General features: G+C 37.6%; 2 protein-coding genes across 2 annotated transcripts; both read right to left on the bottom strand.

The window, feature by feature from the left end:
* Positions 1–4,657: 4,657 nt before the first annotated feature.
* Positions 4,658–5,482, bottom strand: LOC109010277. The gene has a single exon (XM_018991054.1). It carries the CDS (start codon positions 5,480–5,482, stop codon positions 4,658–4,660), a length of 825 nt encoding a protein of 274 aa, XP_018846599.1.
* Positions 5,483–15,064: 9,582 nt separating this feature from the next.
* Positions 15,065–15,481, bottom strand: LOC118348605 (precursor of CEP11-like). Its single transcript, XM_035690649.1, has one exon. The coding sequence runs from the start codon at positions 15,479–15,481 to the stop codon at positions 15,065–15,067; it is 417 nt and encodes a 138-aa protein (XP_035546542.1).
* Positions 15,482–19,082: the final 3,601 nt, after the last annotated feature.

Below are 19,082 nucleotides of genomic sequence, written 5' to 3'. Positions count from 1 at the left end.
ATTATTATTTTAGGATTTGAAAAATTTGAATTGTTTATTATATTTTGTGTTGAAATTTGAAAAAGTTATAGTGATGAGTTGAGATAAATTTAGGTTCCAAACGAACAACCAAACAGGGCTAGATGGTCCAACAAATTTGAGCAATTAAATCATTTAGGCTCTGTTTAAATAATGAAATGAAATGAGATGGTTTTAGATGAAAGTTGAAAGTTGAATAAAATATTATTGAAATATTATTTTTTTAATATTATTATTATTTTGATATTTGAAAAAATTGAATTGTTTATTATATATGAAAATTTTGAAAAGTTGTAATGATAAAATGAGATTAAAACATTTTTGTATCCAAACGGAGCCTTAATATAACTTTTAGTTTTGCAAATATTTTTTAATTTTGTTTTATTTATAAAATAATAATATTTTAATGATATTTTTAAAATAATAATCTTCAATTTTTTTTTAATAAAACCTCGTATATCTTCATTCCATTCAACTATAACCAGATATTATACTTTTATCAAACTGTAAAAACTAAAAACACATCTTCTGGATAATCCTATATCCACACTACTTCCTCTCCAAAACCAATTGTTTTTGTAGCCAAACTATGTGCCACCTTATTACCTTCCCTATATATGTGTTGTGTCTTCCATCTGTTTGGACATATAAAAACCTGCTTCAAGTCTTCTATCAATTGTCCACACTAGACTCAACTCTCTTTTGAGTTATTTACAGCATTTATCACAATCAAAGCATCACATTCAAAGACCAATCTGTAAATCTAAGCTCACTGCTCAGTTCAACAGTTCGCCATAAAGCTTGAAACTCAGCAACTATTGGACTACATACATTATCTTTTGGCATACTGAGAGAAACAAGTACCTCTCCCTCCTCATCCCTTATTACTATACTAGCTCCCATCTTCATAGTTTTCTAATTGAATGTTGCATCCCAGTTCACTTTAACCTCATTTGTTGCAGGCTTCTTCCACCTCACCTCTCTACTTCCTGCTATTATAGTTGAGCTTCTCTGTCCACAACCATCTCCTTGAGCTTCTTTGTACACTTCCATGTTTTCAGTGGCCTTACTTATCACTCTTCTTGGTCCTATGAATTGTTCTTCAAAGACCATCTTGTTTCTTTGCAACCAAATATGTCTCATGGTGACAACAACCATTTCACTATCCCTTTGAGTTAACTGCTACACAAGTCTGTTCCATGTTACACAGAATTCCTCCTCATTGCAACACCACTTCTGGATAGGACTCTCTCTTTCAGCCCACACATCACTTGCAGCTCCACAACTCCATATAGCATGACCCATTGTTTCAACTTCTCTGACACATATAGGGCATTAAGCATCCTCCACCATTTTCCTCTTAGCCAGATTATGTTTAGTAGGGAGATAGTCATCTACAGCTTTCCACATGAAATTCTTCACCACTACAAGGACTTCCATCTTCTATATAGCCTTCCAACCCACTCCTCCACTTTTAATGCTAGAGGATTCACTTTTACTTCTTTTCATATCCATATCCAGGTAGTAGGCACTTCGAACTGAGAAAATCCCAGTGTTAGTAAATCCCCAAATCTACTCGTCACTGCCACCCTCATGCTGATAGGAATTGATTTCACAATCCCAACTTCTTATTTCTCCAGAACAACTTCTAACACTTCCTCCTTCCACCACACCTTATCAATGAACTCTTTTACCTTAACCATCTTATCAATATTCTGCACAGGAGCTAGTGATGAGTACCAAGAGGCCCAAGAAAGGTATCCACTTGTCTTTCCAAACCCTGATTTGTTTCTCATTCTCGACTCTCCAAACCACCCCTTCTTTAAGCAACCTCAAAGAAGTCCACAATCCTCTCCACATTATAGAAGGACATCACCCAAGGTTTAAGGTCAATAGGTTGTTTCCCTTAAAATATTTTTCTTTAAGGATTCTTACTGAAAGAGACTCAGGATTAGTCAAAGTTCTCCAACATTGTGTAGCCAACATGGCTGTGTTGAAACTCTCCATATCCCTAAATCTCAAACCACCTGCTTATTTAGTGCCCCCATATTTTCCCAGCTCCTCCAGTGTGTCTTTATGTCATTTTGTTTGTGGCCCCACCAAAACCTTTCCATCATGGCAGAAATCTCATTGCATAGTCTCTTAGGTAGTCGAAAAACACTCATATGGTAGGTTGGGATGGCTTGTATAATAGCTTTTAGAAGTACCTCTTTTTCAGCTTGTGATAAAAACTAGTTTTTCCAACTGCTAAGTCTTTGCCAAATCCTCTATTTGATCCCTTTAAATGCATTATATTTCAATCTACCAACCAAAGTAGGCAGACCCAAATACCTCTCACTGTCACTGCACAATCTAGCCCCCACCACCTCCATTAACTACCTCTTTACCTCATTTTTTTGTATTTCCACTAAAGAAAATTGGAGTTTTTTTGTTATTCAAACATTGACCAGAGGTTGCCTCATACACCTCCAAAATCTCCTTCATTTTCATTCATTCACTCACACTTGCCTTGCAAATCAAAATACAATCATCTACAAACATCAAGTGGGTCACAAATGTCCCTCCTTTAGTGATTATAGCCCCTCTTAGCTCCCTTCTTTCCTCAGCTGCATCAATCATACTACTCAGTCCCTGAACACATAATACAAATAGAAATGGGGACAATGGGTCCCCTTGCCTCAACCCCCTTGAAGGCAAACTCACCTGCTCTTCCATTCACTAGAGTAGAATATGACACTGTGGACACACCATCCATAATCCAACTCACCCACTGATCACAAAAACTCATTCTTCTCATTATTGTTTCCAAATAACTCAACTCTACACGATCATAAGCCTTTGACATGTCTAACTTGACTACCATGCTCCCCACCCTGCCTTTCTGCCTGTTTCTCATCGAGTGCAACAGTTCATAAGCCACTTGAGTATTGTCAGAGATTAGTCTTCCCTTAATGAAAGCACTCTACTAATAAAAGATGATGTCTATCAAGATCATCTTCAACCTGTTTGCTAATGTCTTGACCACAATTTTGTACAAGACATTACATAGACTTATAGGTCAAAACTCACTAACTGTTACATGTTCCTTTACGTTAGGAATCAAGGCTATGAGGGTCTGATTAATCAGTCTCAGGTCACTGCCTCTTTTTAAGAACTCCAGTACAGCCAAACACACATCTTCTCCTACTACATGCTAGTATTTCTGGTAAAAACAGGCTCTAAATCCATCAACTCTTGGAGATTTATAAGGACCCATCTGAAACACAGCTGATTTCACCTCTTCCCTTGTGAATTCCTTAGTTAAAAGTGCATTCATCACACTACTCACCCTAGGTTTAATAAACTGTGTTCCAGCTTCAATCATCTCCACAGATGGACCACTCGAGGATAAGACCTCTTCAAAGTGTCTTAAAGGCTCCCTCAATACCTACCTAGTCCTTCAAAACTCTACTAGATAATTCAGAAATCTAAGTAATCCTTTTTTTCTCCTCCTTTGATTTGCACAGGCATGATAGTACTTGGTATTCCTATCTCCATCTCGAAACCAGCTCCTCTTGGCTCTCTGTTTACATCTTATATCTTCTTTCTCTAGCAATTGGCCAACTTTCCCTTTTAACCTCTTAACTTCCTCACACTTGCTTCCATCCTCGTCCTCTTGCATCCCTTTTAGTATCTCAGTTTTTTCCTTCAGCTCCTCTTCTTCTCTTTTATTTTTTTGTCTCCCCCACCCCTTCAGTATAGCACTACATATGACCAGAGCCTTCTTAACTTTCTCTAAAGAAGTGCTCCATTCTCTATCCCTAACCCATTCCCCCCTCACCACTTTCTCACACTCCTCACTTTAGTCTAGCAAGCTTCAAAATGGAACATCCTCTTCCTGGTTCCACCTGGCCTGTTTGAAAATATCTGGATCACTATGGGTTTATGATCTGAACACCTAGTAGGCAGCACCTCAACCTTCACTTCCTTAAATAACTCCTGCCACCTGCCATTAGCTAGATATCTGTCCAACCTCTCCTTGACCAAAGTGCCATCTGAATGCCCATTGCTCCATGTGTATATGTCACCACTATAACCCAGATCATACGACTCATTCTCCTCCACAGCCTTCCTAAACAACATCATCTAACTCTCCTTCCTTTGATTACCTCCCCATTTCTCAGATTGACAGGTTATCTCAGTGAAATCACTTACAACACACGATGGGACTTGTCATTCTGGTTTCAACTGCTGCGACAAGTCCCAAGAAGACTTCCTATTTGCTATCTTAGGATGGCCACATGCCATTTGGAGTAGTTTAGAATTTTCACTTCCAGCTCATCCTTCCACAAGGTCCTGAATTGTCAGAGGGTTCCCCCACTTCTTTTTTTATCAACATGTCCCCCTTCATTTCCCCCTTCTTTTTGTTTACCCCTTGCCCTTCTCTTGCACCTCCTTTCTCTGCACAGTGTACCTCCCACCCATCTCAATCAAGCATCTCATCAATCCTAGTGGCCTCCTCCCCCCCCCCCCCTCTCTTCCCCTACCCCCTCTCCCTCAAACCCTTCCCCATCAACCTCATAGAGTTCCCTAGCAGCCTCTTTCAAAATTAACCTCTCAATCTCTTCCCTAGCAGCATACTCTTCACTAATCTCCACCCTCACTTCCTCACCCCTTCAGTTTCCACACCTTGCTCATGCTGCTGCTCCTCCTTCCTCTCCTCTTCTTCATCAAACACCATCCTCTCCCTGAAATTGCCCTGAGGCCCTCCACTTACCCTTAGCCAAGGACCAAATTGGTTCTTCTTATCACCAACCAGATTATGTGACAGGGCACATCCCTCCTCCCTATAAACTATGCAACCACATTTGAAGCACAACTTAGGGAGCTTATCGTAGGTAAAAGGCACCCACAACTTCTTCTCACCCACTTCTATAGTTCTTCTAGCCTTCCTAAGATCTACCTCCACCTTCACCTTCACCCTTAGGTAACTTTCCCAACCAACATCATCCTTGGGTGCATCAACCTCTTCTACTCTCTTAAGGAAAATCCCAATCTGCTCTCCCATGTCATATGTCATGCATGATAGAGGTAAATTGTGCATATGCACCTGTAGAGAAACCAGATCAAAGTTGATCTTAGTTGGTTGAGTCAAACCATCGAATGATTTCAACACAAACATCAGGTTGTCAAACAACGATGGGCAGCCATCCAGTACTCTCCTCTTATCCCTCGAATTTGCAAAGGTAATAATGAATATGTTCGCACGTATCTGAGTGAACACAGGTGGTCTACTAACCTTCCATATCTTAATCATCATTGCTCTTACCACCTCCTTCCCCTTCGTGCAATTCGAGCATATTTTTCCAATCAGACTACAGTCTCCTTTGCTTTTCACCTTCACCGAGCTTCCCGCATGTACATTAACGCCAGCATTCTCCTCATTCAAGCTCAGCTTCTTCCAAATACTCTCCAGATCCTCCATTCCCACCCACTGTACCACTCATATGAACATTGACTTCACTACCCACCACCAACGGTAGGACTAGTTGCTTCTCTTCCTTTTTGCACCCTCGAGCCGTTATTATAATAATCTTCATTTAAAACAGTATTATAATAGAATTTTATTTTTCCATAATGTTTGAGAAAAAGATATCTTCACGTCATTATTGTCGAGCAAGTAAGTATTAGGTAGTTTCAAGGTAGGCATATATGGTATTTCCCCTTATTATATGGCGTCTTGAATAATTTTAAGGACAATACTAGGGTGCACATTTGGATATGCACATTAATGTAAATGATATTTTTTCTTTTATTTTTTCAGCATTTTATAAACATTTTTAACCATTAAGAAAATAAAGAATAAATAAATAAAAATATATATGAATAAGCATATTTAGGAGTCATACAATTATTTTCCTAATTTGAATAATATGACGTCATGATAAGATGAGAATATCATTCATTGTTTATCTTATCTAATAATTGTCCTTGATTACTATGTACAGTCTTTATGTATGTGTATATATAGAGAGAAATGATAGAGCCACCAAAAAAGTATACACATATTTTGAACCGAATTTTTTTAATTTTTTTAATTTAATGATTAAAGAAATATTTTTTTTAATGATTTTGTATTTTTTTTATTTTTAAAAATGTTTAAATTTTAAAAAATGTTTGAAAAAATAGAGAAAAAAATGTTTGCATTATTCGGTAGAAAAAATGTGTAGAAATTCTATGGCCCTAGCACCACTCTCATATACATATATATATATATAAATATATATATATATATTTATACTAGCAGTGGTAAATGTGCAAAGCACATTTGCCACATCTGCCAAATTGAAGAAAAAAATAAAGTGTAACTTCGAATATTAAAATAGTCTAATATATAAGAATAAAATTATTATTTATTTATGTTCATCATTAATTATGAAATTTAAATTATATTAAAAATTCAAATTAATTAGATAGTTTTTTTCTCTTAAAAATGTACAGTAAAATTTCATCATTTATTTAACAATGAAAAATTAGTATTTTATAAATTAAAGTTGATTTTTAGTGTATGATATAATATTATTCTCTTAAAAATGTTCAGTAAAACTTTATCTTTTATTTAATGATAAAAAATTAGTATTTTATAAATTAAAGTTAATTTTAAGTGTATGATAGAATATTTATATTTTAATTATCTATTTTATGTTAGTTTAAATCAATATTTAAACTTCTACCATTAGATTAAATTTGAAAATTAAAGATGAAGGGTTGGAATTTAAAACTAAAAAACTAACATTTTTCTCCACTTTTTCTTTCTCCCTCTCTCTCTCTCTCTCTCTCCTCCCTCAGCTCACGCGTACGCGGTACGCTGCCCCTCTCCCAGCCAAATGTTCCTCTGCCCAGCCCGGTGCTGCTGTGCATCGGTGAGCCTCACCGCCCCTTCCACCGGCACCACCTCACTCTGGCGAGTCCCCTCACACCGGTCTCCCTCTCTCACGCTCTCTCTTCCTCTCTCTCGGCTATGCACAGCCCGAATGGGCTTGATGTTGCTGCGTCGCCGTGCGCCATCCTCCGACGCTACCACCTCCACGGTAGCCTCCTCTTCCACCGGCCATCCCTCTTTAGCTAGCTCGGCTTCCATCTCCCTGTCGTTTGCTCCCACGAAGTCCACCTCCCTCACGCACAGGTTCTCCCACTTCCACCACAGTGCACCACGACCCACGGTGTCCAGCCACCGTCATGAGCCTCCTCTGGCCACCATCGACCTACCCCAACCACCCATGGCCTCGATCTACCCCTCATGCATGCCCACTCTCTCTGACTCTCTCACGGACTCTTGCTCCTTCCCAAGCTCTAGCCGATGACCATGATTTATGATTTGCGTAGAAACCTGTGTGTTGATTTGGTGAGTTGTGTGATGATATTTTTATTTTGTGGTATTTTGTGGTTATTTTGTTGTGATTTTACCGTGATTTTGTTGTGATGATGTAGAGAGGGACGCGGATTGTGGTATTACGACGCACACTGGCATTCACACGGACGAACCCAAAAAGAAACATAAAAACCAAACAAACATGCGAAAAAAAAAAAGCATCTTTACTGTTCATTACTGTTGAAGAACAGTAATATGAAGATAGCCTCTTTTAAGTTATAGGAAGATATATATATATATATATATATATATAAAATACGAGATTTCATTTGGTTAGCTTAGTTAGAGGTGGAAACTTCCATGGACGAAAGAAAGAGGCTTAGTCCGTTCAAAAATACTTTGTAGTGACAATTAAAAAAAGATTCATGTTCTTAAATCATTAAGAAAAAAGAAAGAATAAATAAAATTTGTACCTTCCAACAACATGAACATGGAAAGATTTACTTTTTCAATCTCTATTTATAAAAATCAACAAGTAATTTTACCATTAGACTAAAAACTTAACAAAATAGTATTTTATAAAAAAAATGGACATTACGATGGATGAAAGATAGATAAGATTTTATAATTTTAATAGTCAAATCTTAATGAATCACAAGTATTGTGATGTTTTTGCTAATTTGTGAGTAAAATGTTCTAATTTTGATAGTTTGACGTATAATTGTAATAACCACTCAGCCCACCTCAAAGGCCCAGCCCATTTCCCTTTTCTTCTCCCTTCTCTTCCCGTGGCCTAAATTCCCCATTCTCCTGTGTGTGTGTGTGTGTTTGTGTTTGGTAATTTATTTCTATCCCTATTCTCTATTTCCCTCTCAATTTTTGTCCTTGCAACGTAATAACCTCCACCTGGCCCACAACTATTGCTCTTTGCTATTCTATCACCACCAACGATAATATTAGGTAAATTCTTCTCTCTCATAAGTAGTATATTTAATGAATTTCGAGTATAAGATTTGTTTAAGTTTTGGTGTTTTGAATTATTGAAAATATACGTAGTTGATTATGCTGTTAGGGTGTGTTGAAGATGAATTTGATATTCAAGTATTATTGGTGGATATTAGCTATAAGAGTAATGCCACATACAGTCATGGAGTACGCAAGCGTCGTGTAGTCGCTTTGAAAAAGAGTGGGGTCTACTATTAAAAAATTAATTTCTTTTCATGTGGGTCCCATATTTATTCATTTTTTTCAAAGCGACTGCACGACGCTTGCACACTCATGACTGCAAGTATCATTTCTCTAGCTATAATTAATTAATGTTTATGTCATTGTTATATGATTAAGTTAGACCTTATCTACGTTTAAATAATAAGGGAATAGATGCTAGTATACGTACTATCCAAAAGCATGTTTGCAATCTAGAAATTTGGGATTTATTAATTTTGGAGGATAATTTGTTAGGACAATTCGAAATTCATGTTATTAAGGATTAATGGGTGAGATTTTAGAGTTAAGTGAAATCGTTTTTAGTGTAGAAGTTATCATATTGTAATTGTCTTGAAATAGGTTCTGAGTGACCATTGGCGAATGAATATCATGTGATTATTTTTTACTAATAATTGAGGTAAGTGGCTCTTTAATGTGTTTTTGCTAAAATAACTGGTTGATTTTGTTTGGAATGGTACACATTTTGGTATTATATTTCAAACTTGCTAGTCAAAAGTTTTTTTTCTCTCTCTACTATTTTTTCTTTCCGTACAACCGAGATACTTTCCAACGATGGATGGAGGTATTAACGACAAGATTAAGGTTTCAATATTAGAGATTTAGGTGTGATTTGCGCGATAATGGGTTCCCTAAAACATTTAGTCATAGAATCAAAAGTTTTTATGTTGTCGAAGGATGAAAGCTCCATATTTATCGTTGAGATGAGCTAGAAGGTAGTGCAATAGATGAGGCTGGGGATGACCACGGTGTAATGGCTTGCCAAAAAACTGGAGTACTGCCTGAAGCATGAAAAGAAGGATTTTTACACCACAACAAGGGAGGGGAACAAAAGCTTCATTGCAGAGGTGTTCCAATGCCAGTGGCCGCTACATGGCTTTAGTGGAATACGATGGTGGTGGTAGACGCAACTTTATTTTTATACTAGAAGAGAGGGAGGGTCAAGGATGGGGGAAGATGGCGGAGGAGTTATGGGATTTTGTAGAACAAGGAGGAAATAAGAGGTGTCCCAGAGATGGGGTAGCTTTAGGGCCAGTGGCAGTGGTGGATCAATTGCAAACTCAATCATACAAGGAGGCCTTGGTGTAGACAGTGGCACCGTTGCAGTCCCATGAGCAGAACAAGGGTGTAGTTAGGGGTGCTATGGCAGCTCAGACAGGAGGCATCGTAAGACCCGGCAACGGCTACGAGACTGGAAAACTTCCTCATATAGTTGGTACAACAAGTACACAACGGAAAGGAGGTGGTGGCAGGCACCATGCTGGTCTGGCAGAAGATGGCATGCACATAACACTTTCGGATGTAAAATCCCATCTGAATGCACTATAGGAGAAGGTAGAATTATTAATATGGTGTGTTGAGGAGCATTATGACTTGGGCCTGTGCTTGGAGGTAATTGGTCCTAATAAATATAGTGCTAATCGTATGGGGTTGGAGGCAAATGGATCCATAAGGCTGCTGCAAGTTGAGGGGCAGCTGAAGGCTAGACAAAGACTGGGCCTCCCATTTAGCCCTCAACCCATGGGGTAATACATCGTCAAGGAGACACTTGGGGCCCAACCTGTGTGGAGAAAAAAAGGGGTTGGGATTGAGCGTACCTGTGTGATGCAAGGCTCTCCACCGGTAGGAACCAAGCAACCTCACCGAAGAAGGCTCTGATAGACTTAGGTCTGACCAAGAAACCCATGACAGAGGCTTCAATGGCGAAGTCGACGGTGGAGGCGTCGAAGGCAGTGGAACCAAAAATGGTTTCCGACGTTCCCTCACCGCCGGATCTCTGGCATAGAACAAACAAACAACATCGACGATGAATTTCTAGGTGGTTCCCTCGATGGTGGATGGCTCTCAGGGGATTTCTCATGCATTCTGTGTGTCAAGGTGTGGACAAAGACTGACAACGGCTGAACTAGGAATTTTATCCAACGTCCCCTCACCACTGAGCGTAGGATCTCCGGCACAGCATGGACAGACAATGCTGACGGGGGGTTTTTGACGAAGGATTTTCAACAGGAGGAATGGACCTGAGAGCTGTGTATAGGGTTGGAAGTGTTGAGGTGATGATGCAGGGCTTTTAGGAGGATTGCAAGTCCTTAGTGCCAATGTAGGGATTCCTTCAGGATGATTGTAGGTCCCTCTTTATGGAGGGGGAGATGGGAGACTCGGTGGAGTTGCAGGGGGTAAGTAGAGATGAGATTGACATGGTAGGGGAGCCCACACCCCTAAATTATCTGCTACCAAGTTAGCTTCAAGCTTCTGATTGGGTTTTATATAAGGTGTCGGAAATCCAATTGTGGTGCCCTCGACCCCGACATGTGATTTAGTAGGAGTTGAGACACTGGGGTGATAGCCACTCGGGTCACGCACCCTAACGCCAAGTGCAAGTGTGTGCAGACATGCAATATGTGTAAAGTTTATAAACACAGCAGAAGAATAATAAGGCACTCCAAAAACTAAGTACTAGAAAAAATTAAAATACAACCCAACAAGAAGTCATCCATAAGGTTATTACAATTATCCAACTAATTAAAAAAAAAATAGAAGTTCTTCAACCACAATGGAAATAAACCCTAGGTCATCACTCCTCAAGTGGGGTCGGTCCCTCATGCTCAGACTCGTCCTCTGAATCAAAGTCTACGAAACCTTAGGTGGGAACACCACAATGAGATCTCGCAGTCTCAGCAAGTAAATCCATAGATTAACAACCATGAATTTTGAACATGGAAACATACCAAACAAACATGAACAACAACCATGAGAGATTATCCCAAAATACTCCCTTTTTGTAACCTTTACCAAAATTGTTTCAATTATAGCCACTCATGCCAAAATCACATTTGTACACAGTTGACACTCATTTATTACGGTGTGCACCATGGTCTCCCCTAGGGACCATCCGCACATTCTGGCTCCCTTCGTCACATCACAAGTAATGATCGTGCGTGTGACTTCGTAACGAGTGATGCCCAATTCCGCGCCTGACACGTATATAATTAGACATCCTCTAACCCCCGTTAGCAAACGGGCCATGTCTGGCACGATGTATCAAGAGTGTTATCGTCTTGGCCGAGCCTACTGTCGCCCAACGATAGCTGAGGGAATGTCACTCAGTTTTACACGCTCCAAAGTGACCAGAGGACTCCACCAAGATAATACCACATCTCGGCTTGGGGTCGCGATACGCACGCAGCCATAAAATATGCATTTAATCTTTTGACACCGAAATACAATTTTTCTAATTTCATAGTATAATCACAAGGCAAAGCACAATTAACAAATCATAACAATCAATAAGAATAAAAATGCAAATGCATGACAAGCAATTAATGGATGGCATGACATAATACAACCAAGTAGCATACAATTCATCATACAAACATCATAGTTGTCATAGTCCCAACAATTTCATAATTTCTAAACTACACGCGATTCCCAACGCTCTACTTGGCCCTAGGCAGACACTCATCACCAACTACATTAATATAACCCAATGCTCCACAGGGCCCCCGACCACTTCTCATTCACAACCAGACTGCAACAACATTCAGATAATAATTTATTCCACGTTAGTATTTCGAGGATCAATTCGGGAATTTACTTACAATAGCGAAAGTGCAATTTCTGGATGATTAAGTGCGATGAATTTAAGTATCCTGCAAGTGTGCGTGAGTGCGTGTTGTTGTGTAGATGGAAGAAAAATAGTTATTCAAATCTGACGCTGCCTAAAGATAAATAAACAAGGTGAGAGGCATGTGGTAGTGGCTGCGTGACGGAGGCAGTGGCAGTGCTACGGAGGCAGTGGCAGATTTGGACAAATTGAAGGGGATCTACGACTAGAAAAATTTAAAGGGAGACAGATTCGTGGCAGTGGGTGCAAGAGGGGAATTTTGGGGCGTAGTGTGGCGGAGCACGGTGGAGTAGTGGCTAAAGTGAGCCTAGGCTCACGGGTTGGATGAAATCGAGGGAGGAGGAAGTCAAGAATGAGAAGGGGAAGGCCAGGAGGTGGTTGAACGACCACTGGAACGCGACTGAGAGCAGTGGCTCGTGGCGGTGCACGGTGGAGCTTGGTGGAAAACCTCTTCAAGGCTACATAAATGAAGATTGAAAGGGGGAGGAAGGTGATGAGACAATGTTTTAGAGGAGGAGAGGGTGTTTTCGGGATGGTTTCGTAGAGGGAGAGGTTTTGCCTATTTATAGGCCAAGTGACCCACCCACGATAAAACCCACGAGAATAACACTAGGCTGTTGATGCTCTGTTTTCGGGAGCTAAAACAGAGTATGCCGTGTGTTCCTCCTTCAACGGCGGGGCGACGGTGGGGTGGTGAGGACAGCTGGAGGGTGGTGCGCTGTTGCACAGAGGAGTTGTTGTCTGTGAATTCGGGTGGCAGGGCAGCGGCCTCACGGAGAATCAACCCGTGTTGCGCTACGGGCTTGGCCAGTAATTGGGTGTTGCATGACTGTGTTGAGGGGAAGGTCTTACAATGAGGAAAAGGAGTGGCTATGGTGAGGCTTTGGGCCCTGGATGATGGTCATTTACGGTAGAAGTGGGTTGTGCTGTGGTGAAGCCGTGGATGCTGTTTGTGTGGGGAGGAGTTGCTAGCGGCGGTAGCAAACGTAACAAAGACGTTCTCTACGCATGTCTATTGCTTACGTATAAATATGATGCGGAAACCCTAGAGATAAACCATAAAGGACGGGGTGCATGAGAGACGTGCATGCGGAAACTGAGTCGTGCGTGTGTATGCATGTCGTGGACGAGAGGAAGACCTAGGGGGGAAAAAGAAAATAGACGGTAAGAATAAAACGTGCGGAAGTTAACATGTGAAAAAAAATAATAAAATAAAATAGAATTAACTAAAACAAAATAAATAAATAAAAATAATAAAAAATTGAGTTTGATTGGGTCCGGGTGTTACAAAATCTATTTACTACAATCGGAAGAACTGATTGCCCAATTTAGAAAATTCCAACAAATATACTTACTAATTAGTATAGGTTAAATGGAGTACAAAGCACCATGGGCCTTCAATAATAGGAAGATAAGAAAGAAAAAAGAAGTGTACACACCCACACACCCACCCACACACATATATATACTTTGAAAAATGATAGTTGCAGTCATGAGTGCAAGCGTCGTGCAATCACTTTAAAAAAATGAATAAATACAGGACTCACATGAAAAAAAAAATTTTAATAGTAGATCTACTCTTTTTCAAAAGGACTACACAGCGTTTATGCACTACACGACTATATGTAGTATTACTCATACACTTTGGATGGCACCACATGATAGTGTCAATGTTGCTATCAATCTCTTTGATATTCCTATATGTAGTGCTTGGTCTACTGTTTGGTATAAGTTTCGTCAAGGGGTATTTTATTTGATTGTGGAGATAGCTTAATTTATTTGATCATCAAATATTATTGAACAAATATGAAGAGTTTATATATATATATATATATATAGTTTGGCTTTAATGATTCTATCTTATTAATTATCAATCATTAGAACAATACTAACCACAACTTAGGTTTCCTTTCATGTATATATATATAAATATATATATATATATAAATATACATATGGTTCTAGGATTAATAATTGGCATAAATATATATACGTAATTAAGCTTTAATTAATATGGTTTACTATATGTAATATTATTACAAGTTAATTACTTGAAAGGTGCATGCAACCCACAAATTAAGCTCAAATTAAAGGTTCCAATTATGGAATTGATCATTTTTAAATAAATTTTATTCTCACGATATTAATTTGATACTAACTAGCTAGTTATATGTAAATTACACACCATGCATGCACTTACTAGTTGCTACGACTACGAGACCCATTACAGTTAAAAAAATGATAAAATATAAAAACTTTTTAACGTTAGTTGATGTGTTAAACTTCTATATACCACACTCTCATCTTACTTTCATCCTATTAAGTAAGATGTGGCACATTCATTACCATTATATGATAAAGAAGTATCTAATAAATGATTATTCAATGGTGATAAATGTGTCACATCGTACTTGGTGGGATGATGGTATGGTGTATAGAATTTTCATTAATTAATACTACATGCAACCACAAATAAATCAATAGAGAATAGAGGCCAACCTCAACCACTGAAATACAAACATAAAATTAACAACACCCAATAATTCAGTTGATTGATACTATATATATATGGAATGATTTACAAATATTACACAACTAGCTAGACGATTGAGGAACTTAAATATATTACACATGATAAGTAATTAACTTGTAAAACCAAATCCAAATCCAAATACCTAGACGATCGATCGATAAAACCAAACCAAATCCAAATACCTAAATAATCCAACAATGCAAAGTAATTCACTTATTTCTCTAAACAAGTGGGGATAGATGCAGTATTAATAATGCTCATGCGCGCAATTATAAGTACGTGGAGACAGACAATAAATTTTATGTATATATGTCTACGGGTTTGGAATATCTGCGCTTCGATGCCCTTTCGAATGGCCAGCACCGGGACTGTGTCCTGGCTCAGTGGGTCGGAAATCATCAGCACCGCCTGCTTCAACATTGTCAACAGTACCAGAGCGGCCTTGATCAGCACCTGCAGCAGGTTCAGAATCTGCTTCATGGTCTAAAACGTCACGGCGCATGAAGTAGTAGTACTTGTGATTATTGCCGCTGTAAGTCCTTCGACTCAATATCTCTGATGATTTTTCGTTGTTATCATCACAAATGGATATTGCATGGTTTTCACACGAGTACTGCTTGTTTATTTGTGTCCTTAACTGCCTTCCCTCCATGGAAATAATCTCACTGGAGAAAACTACTACTGCAAGAAGGAAAGCACTAGTGTAAATGATCTTGAAGCTGGTGGCCATGAATGAAAGACAAAAGGGATTAATGATTTTGGGTTTTGTTTCTGAACTGAATTCAAGTGCCAAAAGAAGAGATAAAAGCTAATTCTGATCAATGTGCATGCATGCAGATCATGTGTGTTGGGGAGAGAGAACTTTATAAATATAGAGGGGGAGGCTTGGAAGGCAGCAATGGTATCCTGAGGGTATATATAGACCTAGGGTTGGGGGGTTGCAGATTCCATCCATCAATTATCTTCCAAAATAAAATGTGGAAAATTTAAATTAAAATGCTAAATAGTAAACGATTCCTATGATGATGTTTGCCAAGTTCTAATGTGGGTAGAGACTGCATGCAGCATGATATCATGATTATATTTTTTTATATATATTGCTTGAGGAACTGTAATTCTATTTTGCATGTGCCATGCAACTATTCTCCATTCCTCTGCATATACATACATATATATATATATACACACACATACATACACACACATAGATATATATATTTATATATATATATATATATATATATATGCATATGATCTTTTACTTTGAAAAAATGTCTAAAGCCAGAAGTAACATCTCCACCCACAAGGCATGATGAGACGTTTCTGGTACGAATCCAACATATATACGACTTCCCAGTGTTTTGCCCTTGAATCTCTCTGATTCAAAGGCTAGCTGTACCCATCGACTGTTAATTCGTCATATTTTACGTGCGAAACCATCTTTGCTTAGACCCTCTAACGTATTACATTTCTTGAGCTAGCTTCTTTGTTTGAATGAAAATTAGGTCAAGTACTATACTTTGCCCGAGTAAATACCAAAATATTATCTCTATATGTCTAAACTTCTTCGCAGCAATGAGATCAAGTGGCTCTATGCATGTTTTCGTCATTAATGTTTTATATTAATTATTAATTAGTTGCTTACGTATGTACTAAGTTATACATATGATCTAGTAATTATAATTAACCATATATGCAAGTAGAAAGAATAATAATCAACTTCTGCACTACATATATTATTTAAATACCTGCTAGTGCAAGCAATTTAAGCAAGATGCGTCGTCAGGTAATGATGAAAGAATCAAGGTACGATTTGGTGGGCTAGCCTAGCCAGCTTGTGTTGCGCTGAAAACAGAAGAGAAAATAAAAGAAAAGATAAGGAAAATCATGTTTCATGAAGCACTGATCTTCAAAATGCAATATATAGCAGACAGCATGCAGTAGTAGTAGTAGTAGCTTTAATTGTTGAGCACTTAAGAAGGCTGAGAACCGCCCAGCAAAAGGAAGAGCTAGGATCGATCGAAGAATTAATGAAAATAAAAGTTATCCACTCCCAACTCCAATTCCCTGATCTCCGGCCCTCAGCTGTACTGTATGCACGTGCGTATGCTCAAGTCCTGAAACATTTTGCAGCTTTGCACTTCACTCTGTTAATTTCTGTGGTGGGCCTAGGGCTCCACAAGCACTGATCGCATGTTAGCGGAGGAGCAAGCTTCCAAGTGGTAACCAGGTATAGGCATTATTAATCATATCTCAGAGTAACAGGTCCTGCATATAGTTGCAGAAGTACGTAGCTCGTTCACACAGGGCGAGGCCTACCAAAGTCGAAACAAATTACGAATGGCTTAAAGAAAGACATGATATCATATATATAATATTTTATAAAGTAGATCTAATATATCATATGAAGTCATATTAATTTGTCGGTTTACTTTTATGGGATCTATTTGTGACTGTAACACTTTGATCAATTTATTTATTACCACATCCAACGTACCACACCTTTGACATGGAAGATAGATAGCATAAATAAATATTGAAAGTACTAGCTAGTAGAACTCTTTAAAATGGTATCTTATACCCTAATTAAATTATGGGGATTGAGATAAATAAAAAAAAAAAAAAACTGATGTTACACAATTTTAACTGATCATAGAACTTAATTAATGCATGGAGCTAGGCTACAAATTATAATTTCTTTTTATAGCTTGAAAATGTAACTTGTTAGTTTTTATAGAGTGGGATGCAAATTAAAGTACAAAATTCATAGTATAATGATATGCAAAATGCATCTATATATTTAAAAAAAAATGAGAAAGAATTAATTATAGGCGGAATTCTATAAGTATATATATTTTCCTATTCCCATAAAGTCATGACAATCACATCATGCAAATATAGTTTAGTTTGTCAAATTGGACTTGGGGATTCCATTCAAAGATCTGATCAGTGCATTACTAAAAGAGCAATGGATCTTGACCAAGTGCGCACTAACTTTTCAAGACTTTGTTCTACTAAAAGAAAGGTCTGCAGCTTCTCAAACCCCACTGACATCTGGCCTAGCTAAAGGAATATTGAAGACCAAAGATACCAAGCTAGCTAATATTTGTACCCTCCATTATTTCAGAAGCGCCACTACAAAAAAAAAATTGTTATTTATGTTAAGCTATTTTTTGTAAAAATAATTATTTTTTATTAAAACAAATCTATTTTTATCATAAATAATCATTCTCATCGTAAAATATAATTTGTTACAAATATTCATTTTTCTTGTAGTAAGTACTGTATCTATAAAGAGATTTCATAAAAATAAACTTATAAATTGACATGACTTTATATTATACGTTAGATATATTTTGTAATAAAATTAAATAATTTTATAATCTAATGTACCATATTAAGTTAAGTCATTTTGTTGGTTTATTTTTATAAGATTTGTTTATTTTTTGTGATTAAAGCATTTCTCCCATTATTAATTCATGCGGCCTCTCTCTCTCTAGATCTCTCTATCTCTCACTGGAATGTAAAAGATAATTAGGTTGTTTGAGAATTATGGGGTTGGCTCCTCGAGTTAGGGAAGTTCATCTCCCACTCAATGTAGTTGGACCCAAGCTAGAACGTATATACCTGACCACCTTTGGGTCACTCATAGCGTGGGATAATTTTGGGGCTGACAGGGACAAGCATTTCCCATGATCTGTTGATTTTTATTAATTCCAGTTAAGGGCTCATGATTATGGAATCTTTGGATGGCACCACGTGGGATTCCAATTTTTTTAATACTGTTTTAAGAGTTTTTAAACAAGTGGCACACACATGGCTTGGGAATCCATATATGTTGAATGATTATTGGTGCTGATCTTATTTTTCTAATAGAATACTAATGAATTTTTTTTCTGAGAAAATTGATTATGTAATGAGGAGTAATATAGCTACAAAAAGATTACACAAAAGTAATTTTACACATTGACATGATTTTATGTGATCTTTTAGATCTATTTTATAATAAAAATAACTTCATAATCTAGCGAATCACGTCAGTTTGTGGGACTACTTTTATGTAATTCTGAAATAATATACATCTCAATAAATTTATGCATGAACTTCTTTATATTTTTTTCTTAAAAAAAAAAATTATCTTTAAATTTCTTTATCTCATTTTGTTTTGAAAGAAAACTTTAGTTAATCTCCCCAGCCTGGTCCGTTAATTTATAGCCCATGCTGTCATGTAAAATATATAGCATATATATATATATATAGAATCATGTGATTATGATTAACATAATTATATATATATATATATATATATATCTAAATAAAATGAGTATTTA

The sequence above is a fragment of the Juglans regia genome, chromosome 6, assembly GCF_001411555.2.
Source record: "Juglans regia cultivar Chandler chromosome 6, Walnut 2.0, whole genome shotgun sequence".
NCBI lineage: Eukaryota > Viridiplantae > Streptophyta > Magnoliopsida > Fagales > Juglandaceae > Juglans > Juglans regia.
This window is presented reverse-complemented; position numbering and strand designations above follow the sequence as displayed.